At 40.3% G+C, this 16,497-nt stretch overlaps 1 protein-coding gene across 7 annotated transcripts in view; it reads right to left on the reverse strand.

The window, feature by feature from the left end:
* Positions 1-16,497, reverse strand: part of Dync1i1 (dynein cytoplasmic 1 intermediate chain 1) — a 312,403-nt gene that overhangs the window by 106,632 nt on the left and 189,274 nt on the right. For all 7 annotated transcript variants that reach the window (XM_028869831.2, XM_028869834.2, XM_028869832.2 and 4 more), the window contains 2 exons: positions 10,228-10,390; positions 7,646-7,745 (listed from right to left, as the gene is read on the reverse strand). In XM_028869831.2, coding sequence (XP_028725664.1) covers positions 7,646-7,745; positions 10,228-10,390 — 263 coding nt within the window. The remainder of the gene's footprint in view (positions 1-7,645; positions 7,746-10,227; positions 10,391-16,497) is intronic.

Consider the following 16,497-nt stretch of genomic DNA (forward strand, 5'->3'; position numbering starts at 1 on the left):
ATGAGATACACAACAATGGTGACTTGGTGAGCTTTAAGGAGAGAAGAGGGAGGTGGCTAGCTACAAGAGTAGGAAGGTCGGTGAGGAAATTCTTCCTGAATCTGTCTGCCTCACAGGATCCTCTGTTGGGAATCGCTTGGCGATACATAGATGCTCAGAGTCCCAGATGACTAAGAGTAGAGCTGATACTTGACCAAAACAACCTAATGATGTTCTCTAACTTGGATGTACATTTTGGATGGGACAATGTTTTATTGGTGAGGTCCCCCAAACTGCTCAGGTGTCTTTTTCCAACCCTGAGTTGTAGGTCTTCATATCTTCCATGGATTTCCTATTTACTGTACTAGCTTGCCAATAAATTTTTCCTTTTTACTTAATCTAGCCAGAAGTACAATTTTATTAAAAATTATTTTTATTAAGGAAGAAAATGTTCAAAGGACATTAGTTTATAGGCTTTGTGAAGAGATGTAAAAGAAAGATCTAGAAATGCTCAGGGCATCATCACAGAAGTTCCTGAGTCCAGGGAACATTTTTGAAATTTATTCTGGGGAGCAGAGAGTAGGGGTAGTGTTCTTTGAGTACTAATATCACTGTGACCACTACTGCTATGTCATATTTACCGAGTGTACCCCATGTCCCAGACACTTAAGGCACTCAGTCTACTAGACATATTGATTCATTTAATACCCACAGTAAGCATGAAAGCTAGGTATCATCTTTTATCAGGACTTCATGAACAAAAAAGTTCAAGCCAGTAGAAGTTAGGAAACTTGCCAAAATTTAACCATACAAAAAAGTACAAGAGAAGGAAATTAAAGCAGTACAAATAGGAAAATAAGTCAAATTATTCCTATTTGCAAATGACATAATACTTCACATTACAGATTCCAAAATTTCCTGTGGAAAACTTCTAGATATTACCAGCAAGTTGAAAAAGGTGTCATAATAAAAAAAACAGTTTACCAAAAATCAGAAGCCTTCCTATATGACAATAATAAAAAATGGTAAGAAGGAGATCATACACATACTCCTATTCATACTAGTTTCAAAAATATTAAGGAATAAAGCTAACCAAGGAGATAAAAGATCTTGTGGTAGTTTGAAAGCAAATGGCCCCCAAAGGCAGTGGCACTATTAGGAGGTGTGACCTTGTTGGAGGAAGTGTGTCACTGTGGGGGTGGGCTTTGTGGTCTCTTTTTCTCAAGTTTCTTTCAGTGTGACAGAGAAGTAGATTTCCTGTTGCCTGCAAGATGTAGCACTCTCAGCTCCAGTACCATGTCAGCCTGCACACCGCCATGCTACCCTTCATGATGATAATGGACTGAACCTCTGAAACTGTAAGCGAGCCATGCCAATTAAATGTTTTCTTTGTAAGAGTGATGTGGTCATGGTGTCTCTTCACAGCAATAGCAAACCTTAACTGAAACAGAAATTGGTACCAGGAGGGGGATATAGCTGTGTTAGACTTAGCCATGTGTTTGTTTGGAGGAATTTGGACTTTGGTACTTTGGGTTTGGAAAGCAGTGTAATGTTTTAATTGGGACCTTAGAAAACTAAAATGCCTTTGTATAGCTAAGGAAACAGTCAAGTGAAGAGAAAGCCCACATAGTGGGAAAGAATCTTTGCCAGATGTACATATGACAAAAGATTGACATCAGAATACATACAGAACCCAGAAAACAAAAGAGTTAAGAAAACAAATGAACCAATTAAACTATGGACTAGGGATCAGAACAGAAATTTCTCAAAAGAATATGGCTCAGTAATATCTCAAAAAATGTTCACCATCATTAGTAATCAGGGAAATGCAAGAAAAAATTACTCAGAGATTGCATCTTATCCCAGATAGCTAAGGTCAACAAAACATGCTGGAGAGGCTGTGGGAAACTGGAGGAACTCTCGTTCACTGTTGATGGGATTTTGAACCAGTGCAATCACTATGGAAAGCAGTGGGGAGATGTCTCAAAAAACTGAAAACAAATGTACCATATGATCAAGCTATACCATTCCTTGGCATGTTAGGCCTAAAGGAATGGGCATCCTATTCCACAGATACTCACTCATTCATGTTCACAATATTCACAATAGCTAGGGAACAGAAACCATCTAAATGCCCCTCAGTAGATGAACGGATAGCGAGAATGTACATACACAATGGCATTCAATTCAGCTGTAAAGAAAAATGAAATCATGAAATTGTCAGAAAAATGGATGGACTTAGGAAAGATTATATTGAGTGAAGTGACCCAGATCCCAAAAGATAAACACTGCATGTTCTCTCTCATCTGCAGCTTCTACTCCAAATTCTCAGGGGTGAGTAGAACCTGGACTAACTCCAGAAATAAGGAAAGTAAAAAGGACTGTTAGCTGGGTGTGGTGGCGTATAACTTTAATCCCAGCATGCAGGGGCAGAGGCAGGCAGATCTCTGTGAGTTCAAGCCCAGCCTGGTCTTCAAAGCGAGTTCCAGTACAGCTAAGATGATCACACAGAGAAACCCTGTCTCAAAAAACAAACAAACAAAAGGCGGGGGTGAGTGCTGTTCAGTGGTGGTGGTAGAGAGAGGAGTAACAGGATACAAGGGAGAAATGGACCAGGGGTTAAGTGGGGACAGGGGCGGGAGGCCAATAAGAAGGAGGGAGAGAGGGAGGAAGACCAACACTATGAATGTTTGAAAAAGCCATAAGGAACCATATATTTTATTTACCTAACTTTTTTTTTTCTTTTAGAAATGAAGCTATGCCACTTAGTCTGACAATACTACCTACCTATCTCCAAGAGGCAGAGACTAACAACCTCCAGTACTAGGCATTATGGTGGTATTCTATTTGTACTGAAATGTGATTTTAATTGTATGTTAATAAATAAAGTTGCCCAGGGGTCAGAGCTATTAGAGCCACAGCAAGAGTGTGGTGGTGGTGGCGCATGCCTTTAATCCCAGCACTTGGTAGATCTCTGTGTGTTCAGGGATACAGCCAGCATTGGAGACACACGCCTTTAAGACCTGGAGGGCTGTACTTACAGGCAGTGACGAGGCAGTCATGTGTTTGGGTTTACAACCAATGAGAAGGCAGAACAGAAAGACTATTTAAAGACATACACACAGGAAGTAGGTCTCTGTCGGGGAGGTAGGAGCACCGCAGCAGGAAGGGTAAGGTTTTAGCTCTGAGCTCTGACCTCTCGGCTTTTTCTTTTACATTGGTTCTGTGTTTCTTATTTTAATAAGATGGTTGGTTACATTTACAAGGCATGAAAAACTCTCTTTTGAGTTGTTGGTCAGGAGAGTCCAAGAGACTCCCTAAGCAATGCAGTCTACTGCTACTGCCTTTGGCTGTGACCAAGAGTTATCAAATTGATCTTAAGGTACACTTAACAGAAGGGAAATTGTGCCTGGTAGTGGAAATCTACCTAGTTTCCCAGGGCTAGTGAGGTCATGGATCTTAAAGAACCTTCTGCCTCCACTTTCCCAATCCAAGTTAATTCCCAGAGGTTGAGGGGAACCTGTACTGCTAAAGACAGCATGCACTTCAGACACAGGACTTGGAGGATTTGAACTGGATCTGACATGAACGACTCTTTCCTGAGGACTAGCTTTTGTAGTACCGGAAGATGCTTGCACAGCATCTTCAAAACAAACCAGTAGTCCGACCAAGTTTTGATGCCTATGAACAATAATGACCAGTAAAGGAAGACATCCCTTAAGATGCAGTAGTGACACTCATATCTTAGCTGTAACCAACAGTTGTCTAATTGGACTTAAGGCACACTTAACAGAAGTGAAATTGTGCCTGGTAGTAGAAACCTACCCAACTTCCCAGGACTAGTTAGGTCATGAATCTTAAAGAACCTTCTACCACCACTTTCCTAATCCAACTTAATTCCCAACTGCATTCTAAATACTTATATTTATACCCACAAGCGGGTGTAGCTCTCACATCTCACCAAAGAAGCTTCTCTTTGTAGTAGACAGAACCATTACAAAACACCATGACCGGTCAAAATACAACTCATCATGGGCTGCCTAGATCCAGCTACTGTATCTACAATGCAACTCCTGCATGTAAGACTTAGGAATCATTGAGGAAGAGGGTGGAGAGATTGTAAAAGCCAGAGGATCAGAAAAGAGTCTTCTAGAAATGAAAGAGAAGCTTTATCCATGAAACCTCAACAACATGCTTGCCTAAACAGGAGCTGAACAATGACAACATCAAGAGAAATGCTAGGGTGGGAGGAGGAGATGTCCTGGGGCCTCACCCAAGATAAAGAACTGCAGGCAACTAAGAACTGCTGGGAGAGGGATGTGGCCACTAATCAGTTATCCAGTTCCAAGTGGGCATCCCTGAAATCATATACACACCAGCAACACTAAATAGGCTCAGCAGGCTGTACTTACATTTCTATGCATTTATATGTAAGAAGAAAAAGAGGACATGAATTTGGGAGGGAACAGATTGGGGGAACACATTGAAGTGGTAGGGAGGGAGGAAAGGGAAGGGGGAGAAAGTATAATTACATTTCAATTAAAAAATAAAATTAATAAAATATATAACTAGTCTTTACAAAATGATAAAAATACTTATACTAACTCTAATATGCTGAGACTACATGTAGAGAGACCATCAAGACTGCTTTCTAAGCTAGGCAAGAAGGAGAATATGGCATAAAGTGCTTGTAAACTCCAAGTGTTAATGGCTTTGAATTAGTACCAAAAGGAACTCTCTTTTGCCTCTGTAAATTTGACTAAATTCATTACCAGACAAGTATTTAAAGATTTTTCAGGTTAGTGTCTTGTGTGACTGCAGAATTGGAGGATGTCTTTTACATAGGTAAGGTGTACATATGGTGTGAGCAAGGTAAAAGTCTGACCTACATACACCTGGACACTGACGCATGGGCTGTGGACCGTATTCTTGTGCTAAACACTGCTAAACAGGTGACAGAACTGACATTTCTTTATGAGGGGGTGTACATATAACACTTTACAAATATTACAAGATTAGAGAGTGATTGCCTAAGGAACTCAGAATAGAAAGTAGAATTATGCAGATCTCTCATGTTTCTTTCCTTTTCTCCCACCAGTTCCATTTTGTTTCACACAAGAAACTCTCCAAGGCATACCTGGAACCAGTACACACCCAGCCTGTGTCACACCCTTCTCTGTTGTCTTAATATCACCAAGTGTGTACACCAATTCAGAAATTCCCTTCATCTAAGAAGCATGGAAATCTGGTTCTTGAACCCATAAAACTGTTATGACACAAGAATTAGTGATTCTGTTTTTTAAAACTGTCTATAAAATGCATGTCTTACAATTTCAAATCCCTTTCCACAGTGTAGATAGGCAGGTTTTATGAATGTGTGAGCACACACACACACACACACACACACACACACACAGAGAGAGAGAGAGAGAGAGAGAGAGAGAGAGAGAGAGAGAGAGAATGAGACAAAAGAAAGGAAATGTAGTCTTTCCCTGGCAGAGCTTCTGTGTTTTCCAGTTTTACTTCCTTTGACACAAATGTCACATAGGGAAGACCTTGTGTGGAAACAAACCCATGCAACCACACACTGAGGCGAGGTGGGACCAGCTCCATGGCTGGTAGACCAGCAGTCTCTTCAGGGAGCCTTAGCAGCTGACTTGGGAACCACTAACAGTTGCCTTAGTTGAGGAATGTGTCAGATAAAGTCCTGCCTGATTTCCAGACCATGAATAAGCGAACACACCAAGTGAAGTGTTTCCTAGGGCTTGGATCTGATTTCTCTGTATACCAGGGCATGTTCACAGACCACCCACATACTGCAGAGAGACTGGGCAAGCTTGTCTGTCTTAGTCTTTGCACAACAGAACTCTCTGTGCTCTGTTGTCTGGATCTCAAAGAGGATTCAAGAGCAGAGAGCCTCCGCCCACTTGGTGGCTGCTGACAGTAAAGTTATGGGGATCGTGCTCCCCTTCAATTCCCAACAGGATTAAATGAGATTCTTATATCCCCATTGCTTATCTTCCCACATCACCTTCTTTCCTTCTTTGCCTAAATCACAGTCTCCTGAGATGCCTTGTCTGACTGGAGAGTGAGCCTCACTTACACTGAACTCTTATGGTACTTGCTCTGTCTGGATCATTCAGCATCTCCAAGCTCTTTTGGTTTCAGCTTCAGAAGCAGCTCTTTATGGGAAAGAGCAGTTAAAACTTATACAGCAGAATGTTACATGGCTTGAGTCCAGCTCTACTGTACCCTGGCTGAGTGATTGTTGGCCAGTTGACTAAACATCTATTGAGTCTTGGTTTCTTCAGCTGTCCCACGCAAACATTGATAGTGACTGCCTTACATAATTCTCTTGGGGGTAAAATAAGATAAAACTTTCAAGGCAGTTGGTATAGTGTTTGGCATGTAAGTTACATAGATTAAAAATAAATGACTACATGGCTCAAATTTCAGGTCATGGGCATTCAAAGTCTGACTCCACCACAACTAAGTTGTGTGCTTCACATGTTACTTCATTGCTCGGTGCTGGGCAGAGTGATTTGTATGTTGTCAACTGGTTGGGTTGTCCATTCATCAAGTTGATTTTTGGTTGCCTATTTTCACTTCAAATATCAGGTTTTGGGTTTGGACTTTTTTGTTTGTTTGTTTGAATAGGCAAGGAAGAGCTTTATTTTAGGGAATGAAATGGTTATATTTGCATTTATTGTTTGATTATATATCCCAAGGAAAAACTCTAAACAGACATACACAAAGTAGAATGTATAGTTTTGAGGGTTTTTTTTTTAAAAAATTTGTTGGAAATCAGGTCTGCTCAGGGATTAAAGGTGTGCACCACCACACCTAGCCTACCTAGTTATAAGGTTTTCAATAAAGTAGATGTAAGATTGATGAACATACAGATAGAAAAATGGACTTTCTTGCTGATGGACTGGGTCAGAAAGGTGATCGAGAAGCTGGTTATATTGATGATGAAAGTTCTACATTAGGTCCCAGGGTGCATTATGATATCTTCCACATAAAGGTAATATAGTAGGCAAAAGAGGATCAGAACTATATGGAATGATGCATTAATGATTAGTTTGAAATTCTCTGGGACACTGTATGGATCTGTTTGATGTAAAAAGTAGAATTAGGAGGGAGATTGAGTAGGAGGTAAAACTGTCTACACTATAGTCAAATCTATAGCCATGGAGAACTCTGGTCAGTGAGTTTATCAAACAGAAGAAAAGGCTTCAGATGTATGCAAAGGGAAGAGAACTTGAAAAGAGTAGAGAAAATTCAGTGGGAGGAAGCTGTTCCTGAAAGTACAGGGAAGACAACCAAACCGGCTGAATGAGAGGTCAGAACAGATAAAGACTTTAAAGTATCTATCCATAGGACTCAAAGAGTAGGAAACTAAAGGTGACCACAATTAGACAAGTTTCTGCATAGAGTGGCCTGGCTGTTTGTCTATTACTGAGAACATGCTAGTTAATAAATACAACTATGTGAATGGAGAATTAACCCCCAAATTTCAGAAAAATGTGAACCAAAACCAATGGGCATAAAGAAGAGAGTCACAGATTAGTAAACACATCCAAAATAGAGGAACAACAATCGTTCTGTTTTATGCAAACGTCATAAAAACACAAGTCAAGTTTGTCCCATCAGCACTAATTCTTACCTGGAGAGACCAGTCCATACAAGTGACCACTCGATGCTTGGACCAATGCTCATCGTAGAACTGACGATTGAAAGAAAGGTTGGCTCCAGCCTGCACATCCCTAAGAGGGTTTAAACAGCAGAGGCAGAAAGTGAGGTTCCAGAACTGAGTTTTGTCTCCTCCAGGCTCCCAGTGAAGCAGTGGAATAGCAAAAGCATGCAACACTCCTGCAGGGCAGGAAGCCAGTCTAGACAGTGGCACACGAACCTGTGCAAATCAATTAAAGACCGTCTTCTTTATGAAAAGCCTGTCTACTGGCTCAGAAAAGCTTCCAGAGTTTGTTCTGAGCCTGGTGTAAAGTGTCCACTTTGTTTCAGGTTCTTATCTTAGTGATTCTTGAAGCATTTTCCTTCCCTTTAATTGGTTCTAGCCTGAAGAAGAGTTATTAAAAATTCCCTTGGCCAGCAAGTGAGCTCAGCAGATAAAAATATTTGTGAACAAGCCTGATGTCCTAAGTTCAGTTCCCCTATCCTATGGTAGAAGGAAAAACTGACTCCCAAAAGTTTTCCTCTCACCTCCACTTGAGTAATCACACTCATATACACATTAAGATTAAATTAAAAAATTAAACCTCCCTCCTATTAAAGGAGCATAAAAATATAGGGAATTATTTGATATCAATATTACCTTCTATGTTATTAGACTCAAAGTGATGTACATGTTTCTGTCTATGAATTGTGAGTGGCCATAGTAGTTGTCTCCTTGAGTAACAGTAGGTGATAATTTCTGCCAAGTGTCAGGTATGGTGGAGAGCTGGTGTATCGCAAGAGTGTTCCAGACATCCATGTCAGTCATGGACCAAAAAAACATTTCATCTCAGAGGACCTATTGTAATTTGGCCAGTGTTTATTTGGCTAATGTTCAACTGGCCTTGGTACTGACTTCGAAGAACTCTGCACTCACATGATTGCTTCAAGGGTCTGTGTGCTTAAATTGAGGAATGCCTGTTCTGTGCCAGTAGCTACTGGATCTGCAAAAGAATCTTCCTGAAGTCCTTCAGTTTCAGTTTAGAAAAATGTCTACAGTCACCCTTACTCAGTTCACTTTATTCCACTACGTCGCATCAGTACCACTCAGCTCTGTAGCTCTTGCTCAGAATGAGTAGCCTGGCTTCAGAAAATATCTCTCTGAGCTCTGCTCAGTTGACATAGTATGATTTCCCTTTCCTCCCCTTGACCCTTACGCCCCAACTAATCCTATGGCACTACAAACTCAGGTAAGGGGTGCATGCAATTTAGTCCCGTCAAAAAACCAGTATGGTACTGGGCTATGTATGAAGATAGGGAGGGGACACCATTGAATCTAGCTGAGTCACTAGAAATGGCTTTTTAAAAGAAAACAAACATTGGTAGAGCTTGCAAATTCACAATCCTGTTTATCTCTTCTGTGCAGTTTAATGATGCCAACTGTTGAGAATGTTTTCAATTTATTTTTCACACCTCTGGTATGCTCTTTTCAGCATCCTCAATGTGGATGTCACATTGTCCTTTAAGAATGCATTTGATGGAGACAGAGGAGTGGATGGAGGGAATAGAAGGGGGAAGGGGATGGGAGGAGAGGAGGGAGGGGGAAACTGCTGTCAGTGTGCAAAATAAATGAAAAATTTGAAAAGGAATGCATTTGAATTTTAGAAATAATAATTTAAAAAATCAGATCTGATGCGAAAGGCAGATGATCCTACCTTCATGTGTTGTTCTCAGACAAAAAAATCTGTAGTTTACAATCCAACTATGTCTATTTCTTACATGTCTTTAATATGCCTCCTGATACCCCATGGTGGTGGCTGGCAGTCACTGCCCTTTCTAACACATACACCAACCACAGTCACAGAGAAAGTCATACGGAGTCCCCATTTCTTTGGCTACTTTTTGTTTTATCTGTAAATATCTCTTTACCATGTGTTTCCTGAAATGTACATATGTATATGTAACACATACATAATCTTACAGGACCAAAAAGAAGATGAATGTTCCAAATTGTTGTTTCTCGCCTCTGCTGTGACTCTATATAGCTCATGCTTATTTTCTCCAGTTTCCTGTTTGTTTAGTCAACAAGATGCAGTCTAGCAGGTCTACTCAAATCTCTGTCAGCTGGAGGAGACTGGAAAATGTTTGCTCAAAGGACAATGTGTATGACTCTGCTTGTCTCTATTACCTGGCCTGGGCTCCAGATACCAAGTTCCAAAGAATTTCACAGGGCCACATGATAATTACAGAGAAACGCTAAACTGGAAGTTATAACCAATGCCCACAGTCAAAGCTGTTTGGTAAGATCAATCCAGGAATCTCATCTTCCTGTCATTTGCTAGACTTGAGTTTTGAAAAGTCAATGTATGAGTGTATTTACAATTGTGAGAAAAGCTGGGCAGGCATGGGCATCTGGGTTAATAGTACTGGAGAACCTGAGAATGGAAGACCACTTGAGCCCAAGACAGGACCAGCTTGGGCAGCAGAGAGAGACCTCACATCCTAAACAGAACACCAACACAATAGAAGCAACAACTTATCACACTATGTTTTTCCAAACACATAGAAGCAACGAACCCGTCTTTCTCCTCCAGCTCTCGACCGCTGTAGTCAAAAAAGATGTCAGAATCCTCAGCTAGCGCTCTTTCAATCACTCGGATTGTTCGGTCAAAGAAGATGAGGAATTCCTCCGAGTGTAGGATCTGCTGTTTTTCTTCCTCTGTCAACTCCCTAGGAGGGGCTTTTTATGCAAAAGAGATTGTTAGGGAAGGAAAAGGGACAATTTAAAACTGTTCTAGAGAAATCCTGCCCATGAAAGAACTTGCTTATCCAGTGAGAGATAATGCACACGAAAGCAAACCATTGTTAATCAGGATTATAAATTGTTCTCAAACTCACATCAAAGGTGTCGTGGGATATTTTGATGACACTCTGACACTCCTAAGAAGGCCCAATAAAGTTATACTTGGAGAGGGGCCAGAGCATTTGCTAGCTGATGGAATTGACCATAGAGAAGCCAGAAATTTGCATAGAGAAGAGAACAGGAAAAAAAGGGTGGGGACTAGAGTTCTTGGAGGAGGGAAGAGATGTGTCTTGCGTGGTGTTTCTGGCCAAAAAAGCTAGGTTGGCTAGGTGCTACTCAGCCTCTTTGAGCTAGCAGGCTTTCATCCCAGCCTTTGACTTCTGAGTCTTGTTGATATATAGAACGATATAGATTTAATTTTAAATCTATATTACTACTGTGGTAGAGCCTGGCCCTGGGACAGGAAGCCCCACCAGGCCGAGGCCTGATTGGTCGGCTGGGCCAGCTGGGTGCTGACTGAGGGGCCATGGGGGCAGCAGATGATAATTAAAATATCAGCAGCTTCATGGGGAGCCACTAAACTAACAGACACACATCAAAAGGCTTTTGTAGTTATCCTCCCTAAAAGATTTCATATCTCATCTACTTGCCATTTTGAGGAATTAAAAATGATTACAAATGAAAATAGATTGGCATGTTTTAAGCTATCAATTCTAAATCTTATTTTCTTTCAAACTGAACTGGAAAAAAAACTCAAGTAGGGCAGCAAAAAGTTTTGATAAAATTGTAGTAATTAGGATCTATCTGTGACACCATGCCGATGGTATTCTGCTCTTCACTAGGCAATTCCATTTGACTTTCAATGTCTAGCATCCCTGAAACATTCCACAGTTGCTTTTATGATTTAGAGTGGTTATTTAATTTTCATTTTAGTCTTATCTGGTTAAATCTGAAGATACAAAAGGAGACGGGGAGATGAAATAACTGTCGGGGTTCCATAGAGTCTGCAACTCAGCTAACCCCAGTGTCAGCTGAGGGCCATAGAAGCAATTCCTTCAGCCACCCTTTTTATTTTTTTTTTATTATTATTATTTTTTTTTATTTTGGTTTTTCGAGACAGGGTTTCTCTGTGTAGCTTTGCGCCTTTCCTGGAGCTCACTTGGTAGCCCAGGCTGGCCTCGAACTCACAGAGATCCGCCTGGCTCTGCCTCCCGAGTGCTGGGATTAAAGGCGTGCGCCACCAACGCCCGGCTCAGCCACCCTTTTTATATAAAACTCTAAGCCAGAGATTAGGAACTCTTCCAGACTGGAGAAGCCCTGCAGGGCAGAAATTTTCAGTTGAGTCTTTATGGCCTCTAGAAACCCTGCTTCTGCCTCTGACAGCCAGGGAAGAGTTGAGACACCCCTCTTCTGGAACACACCAGATATTTAGCTCACAGGAGAGTCAGCAATTGAAATAACAGGGTTCCTGGTGAACTTCCTTTCCTCAGAGCTTCCCAAGACTTCTAAGACCATCTCTGCACAATCAGGCCCAGGTTCTTCCTGGCCACGTGCGGAGAGGAATCTTTTAGGTTCTCTCAGCTGCTACGTATCATTTTTTAGAAGTTTTATTTGGCTTAATTAATTATTTTCCAAGGTCCTTGTCCTAAGAAATCTGGACTGTCATGAAGCCCGTCTGTGAAGCCATGAGAGGGTATTTCTTTCTCCACTTTGGGTTTCCCCTTCCTTGCCTCACTCAGACCATATCACTAAGAGTCTAAAGAGACTCAAGACTCTATTTATAAAAAATATCAAAACACTGAGAATGATACTGATGTGGTTGATTAGCACTTCAGAAATGCTGTCCAGTTAACAATATGGCAAAATATGATTCATCAACTATAACAGAAGAACTGCAAACACAGTCCACCCATCATTTCTAGCAGTCCCACACAGAATTAGGAACAGTTCTTTGATGTCTCAGGTGCCAGAGCCCTAAAATTGCCAGGAGTGTTGGGACTTTACAAAATTTCCACCAGGTTGTACTATGTGGTCTTGCACAGATGCCAGTCTGCAAAATGATGCAACTGGTGATGTCTAGATTCAGAATTCAGTTTGGGATTTGGTAGAAGCCATTAATAATGAGGAAAATGCTAAGAAACCAACATTTTCCCAGCCACTTATTTGTTCTGACTCATTTGTCTGCACTTAAACTCTGGGTAGGAGGCCAGTTTAAAAATCAAATACACATATGCACCCCCAAATAGATTAGCATTCAACAATAAATGATCAAGAAGTAATTTATTACTTTATTTTCTAAGCCTCCTGGTGCCACTTGAATTATCTCTTTTATGAGCAAAGTAAAGCTACTCAATGTAACCAGGGGAAACAAAGATCAAATCTATAAAACTCTAGGTCCCATTTGTTTGGTTAATAATGTTAAAAAATAAATGACCTTCACCAAACAAGGCTAATATGGGCCAAGCAGAAAGTCTTTTAAAAAGATTCAGCCTTGACCACTGTTCATAGGCGATTTAAGACACGCCTGAGATTAAGCAAAGTGGCAGCAACTTCCTGTTACCCTCCCTGCTCTTCCTCCTAGTATGAGAAAATCTACTCTCTGTTTATCTTTTTGAACCACATCCATTTTTGCCCTGTATCCCCTCTTGCAAGTCTATTACCTTGAATAAAAAATAGTATCTGTGTAATTTTCTGTAATTTTTTTCTTCCCTACAGCTTATTGTCACTTTGATCTCAGCTTTCAAGACATGCAACCTCTTCTCTGGGAGAAACATAAATGGCTGATCAAAGTGTCCTAGCAGAGGCCGAGTCCAGGTAGGTGAAACAGCCACCTCTCCAGACATTATCTTTAACAATACAATATTTGGCCTGAAATCAAATTGCTACTGAACCAAAACAAAGGATACACTTTATATTAAGCTTTGATGTCTAAAAGAGATCAAATGACATGATTTGTTTGCATAAAATAATAACATGCATGTACAGATGAGCACTTTTAAAAAGTCATAAACAATATCCAACTTACAAATTAAAGAAAAACCATAGTTATTTTTGACTAAAGCCAATCTCCTATTGCTTAAAAATATTTAAATTGGTAAGTGTTGTTACAATACAATGAGAACATAATGGAGTACCCAGGATGTGCAATCAAAAGATACACTGAGAAATAAAGCCTCTGGACAGAAAAATAAAGTGTTAGTTAATGGAATCCACAGTGCTTCAAGTACAGAAGTACAACAGTAGGAACAGCACTGTTTTCCTCCCAGATGAGCCCCACATTCTCCTTGGAATATCTCTTTCTGCAGCTTTGTCTGTCCCTTAAACCTAACAAATTATATATCTCTCCCCATAATATGCATAAATATGTATAATACATATATATTAAAAAAGATGTTCAAGGTAGGTGCAAAAAGACAGAAGTTAATTTAGAATCAAAAGGCACATCAGAGCAAAACAGGGTTATGGATTAGACAACATATTGTTTGGCTTCATAATATAAAACATGCAGAAATCCTTCCAGGAGTTGATGCCTAACAATACTTTATCCACCTTTATAAGAAGACTCTCTATGAAAAGTAGACCATGTAGACATGACTTACATAGTATCTAAAGAACAAGATAATTTGTAAATTTAACCAGTTAATTTAGCCTGAATAACATGTATGAAAGAGATGCATCAGGCTCATGAAATTTTAAACATTTGAAATAAAAATGTAGAAATTATATGAATTTGTGACCTGCAAGATTAAAACCTAGTATAAATTTTATTGCACTAGATAATCTCCTTTTGATTATTTAATTATATAAATGTTCATTTCTCTTAGTCTTACACAGGAAGTACATTTCTTATGTACCCTTTAAGATGGTTCTGTTCTCCTGGCCGTGTTTTCTTGACTTTTCTCACTAATATGTACTTAGCTTCTCCTTAATTGGTCCTGTTTACCATGTTCTCTATCTCTTGTTTTCTAGGGTTCTTAGAACATTTGTCTCTACAAAGACAAAAGGTACATAATGACGCTCACACTTTATACTGAATACTTTAATTTCATTTTGTGCTTGCTTACATATGTAGACGTCCTGAAGTCAATGTTAGGCATCTGTCCTGATCACCTTTCCATTTTTGGGACAGGGAATCTCAACTTCATCAGTTGTCTAGACTGGCCATCTAGCTTTGCTGATCTCTGCCTCCCCAGTGCTGGGATTATTGGCAGGCTGCTGCACTTGGCTTTTCACGTAGGCACTAGGAACCCAAACTCAGATTGAGTTTGCATTGCATGTAATTTATTGACCAAGCTATCTTCCCAGACCCTTAATCTCATTTTTAAGATGAGACTTATATTTGTAAAGTACCCACTTCATAAATGGCCTGCCTTGTTTTCATGATCCATCCCTACATTGGAATATAAAAACATGGTGTTTAAAAGATATTTTTTTTGCAAGACTATCTAAAAGATAAAAATAAGTAATCCCTGCAGCCAGCGAAAACATCAGATTAAACTGGGGCCATGGCCCTAATGGAAATTTTATAGTACAGTCAGTTCATAAACAGCAGCAGGGAACCAAATGAAACTAAGGCAGACAGACGTTTGTCTCTGAAGTTAACATGAGGCTTATAGCCAGAAGCCTCGTCTGAATTTACAGGAGTGAGGACTCCAATACTCCTATTCTGAATCTCCTTACCTGACAGTGATGTGGAGAGTTCCAAAGTTTTGATGAAAAGTTAAAATGTCACCTGCAATTTTGTATACTCTTTGTGTAATAAAATGCACATGGCAAAATAGCAAATCAAAACTGTTTCTTTATACTCAATGCATTTTGGTGTCAGATGGAGAAATATGTAAAAAAAAAAACTAGTGCGTATTGTATGTTTTTCTATCTCTATGTTTTAATTCAAGAAGGAGGAGGAGTAGGAAAGAAAGGAAGAAAGAAAGAAGGGAAGGAAGGAAGAAAGAAAGGAAGGAAGGAAGGAAGTAAAAGCAGACAGGCAGACAGGAAGGAAGAAAGAAAAGGAGAAGTTCCCCAAAATGTGTCCCCTGGTTTGAGACTGTGTCTGTCAAGTTTTAGCCCAAAGCACGTTTTTATGGCTGGGTTCTAAGTCCCCTCAAGGCAGGGTTCCCGACGGAAGCGCTGCCCCAGCCTAACCACTACAGCAGTCCTGTGAATGGCGCCACAATTAGATCTGCTAGAGAGTCTTTTAAAAGTTTGTAAAATACTGTCCTGCTTAAAGAAGAAGAAAAAAAAGCCAGATGGTTTAATGCCAACATAAACATGCTTTTAACCCATTATGTGCTAATTTGCAGAAACACCATTAATGGAGAACTAGGCACACAGTGCTGTGGTAACAGGAAATGTTCTTTCAAACTTCTTTTTGACTTTTAGTATGGCTTTAATCAATTCCATAAAGCATGGGGAACAGTTAAAACTGTAGGGTGTTTTTGCTTGGAACTTAAGAAGGAGGTGCTTGCCTTTGCCAGGAAGATGGTTTGGGGATTGGGGTTGGGGGTGGGGTGGCAGTGGGGAATCCCTGCCAAGGCCTACAAGAACACCATGGTTGCACATTACTGGGCATGTTTTTAGCTGTTTTGCAAAAGGAAACAGAATGCATTTCAATAGATCCTGGCTTATCTTATCCCTGGCTGTACCCGTGATAGCGGCATTCACGCCCCTGGCTTTTTAAAAAAGATCTTTTTAGTAGAAGTTTAAGTGTGGAATCACTCCCATTGAATCTGTTTAGAGTTTCTCAGAAAGAAGTAAACCCCGATGCCTTCTATGGATGCAACTGTTCAGAGGCTGAATCTTTTTTCCTGTCCTCAGTCACTCCTGGAACCTGACCTCCTAATGCCTCACCGATCGTTCTTGGAAACAGAAAAAAACTGTTAGCGTCTTTTGATTTCAAAGCTATGGACTACAGCACTACTGAGCACAGGGAACCGGGGCACACAGGGCCGTAACGTCATGGGGAGGGCGCAGTTACAGACCTCATACTGTAAGGCAAGACCACTAATAATAATTTGGCAAACTCTTACACAGCACTTATTTTGTGC

Source organism: Peromyscus leucopus, chromosome 3 (assembly GCF_004664715.2).
Source record: "Peromyscus leucopus breed LL Stock chromosome 3, UCI_PerLeu_2.1, whole genome shotgun sequence".
Taxonomy (NCBI): domain Eukaryota; kingdom Metazoa; phylum Chordata; class Mammalia; order Rodentia; family Cricetidae; genus Peromyscus; species Peromyscus leucopus.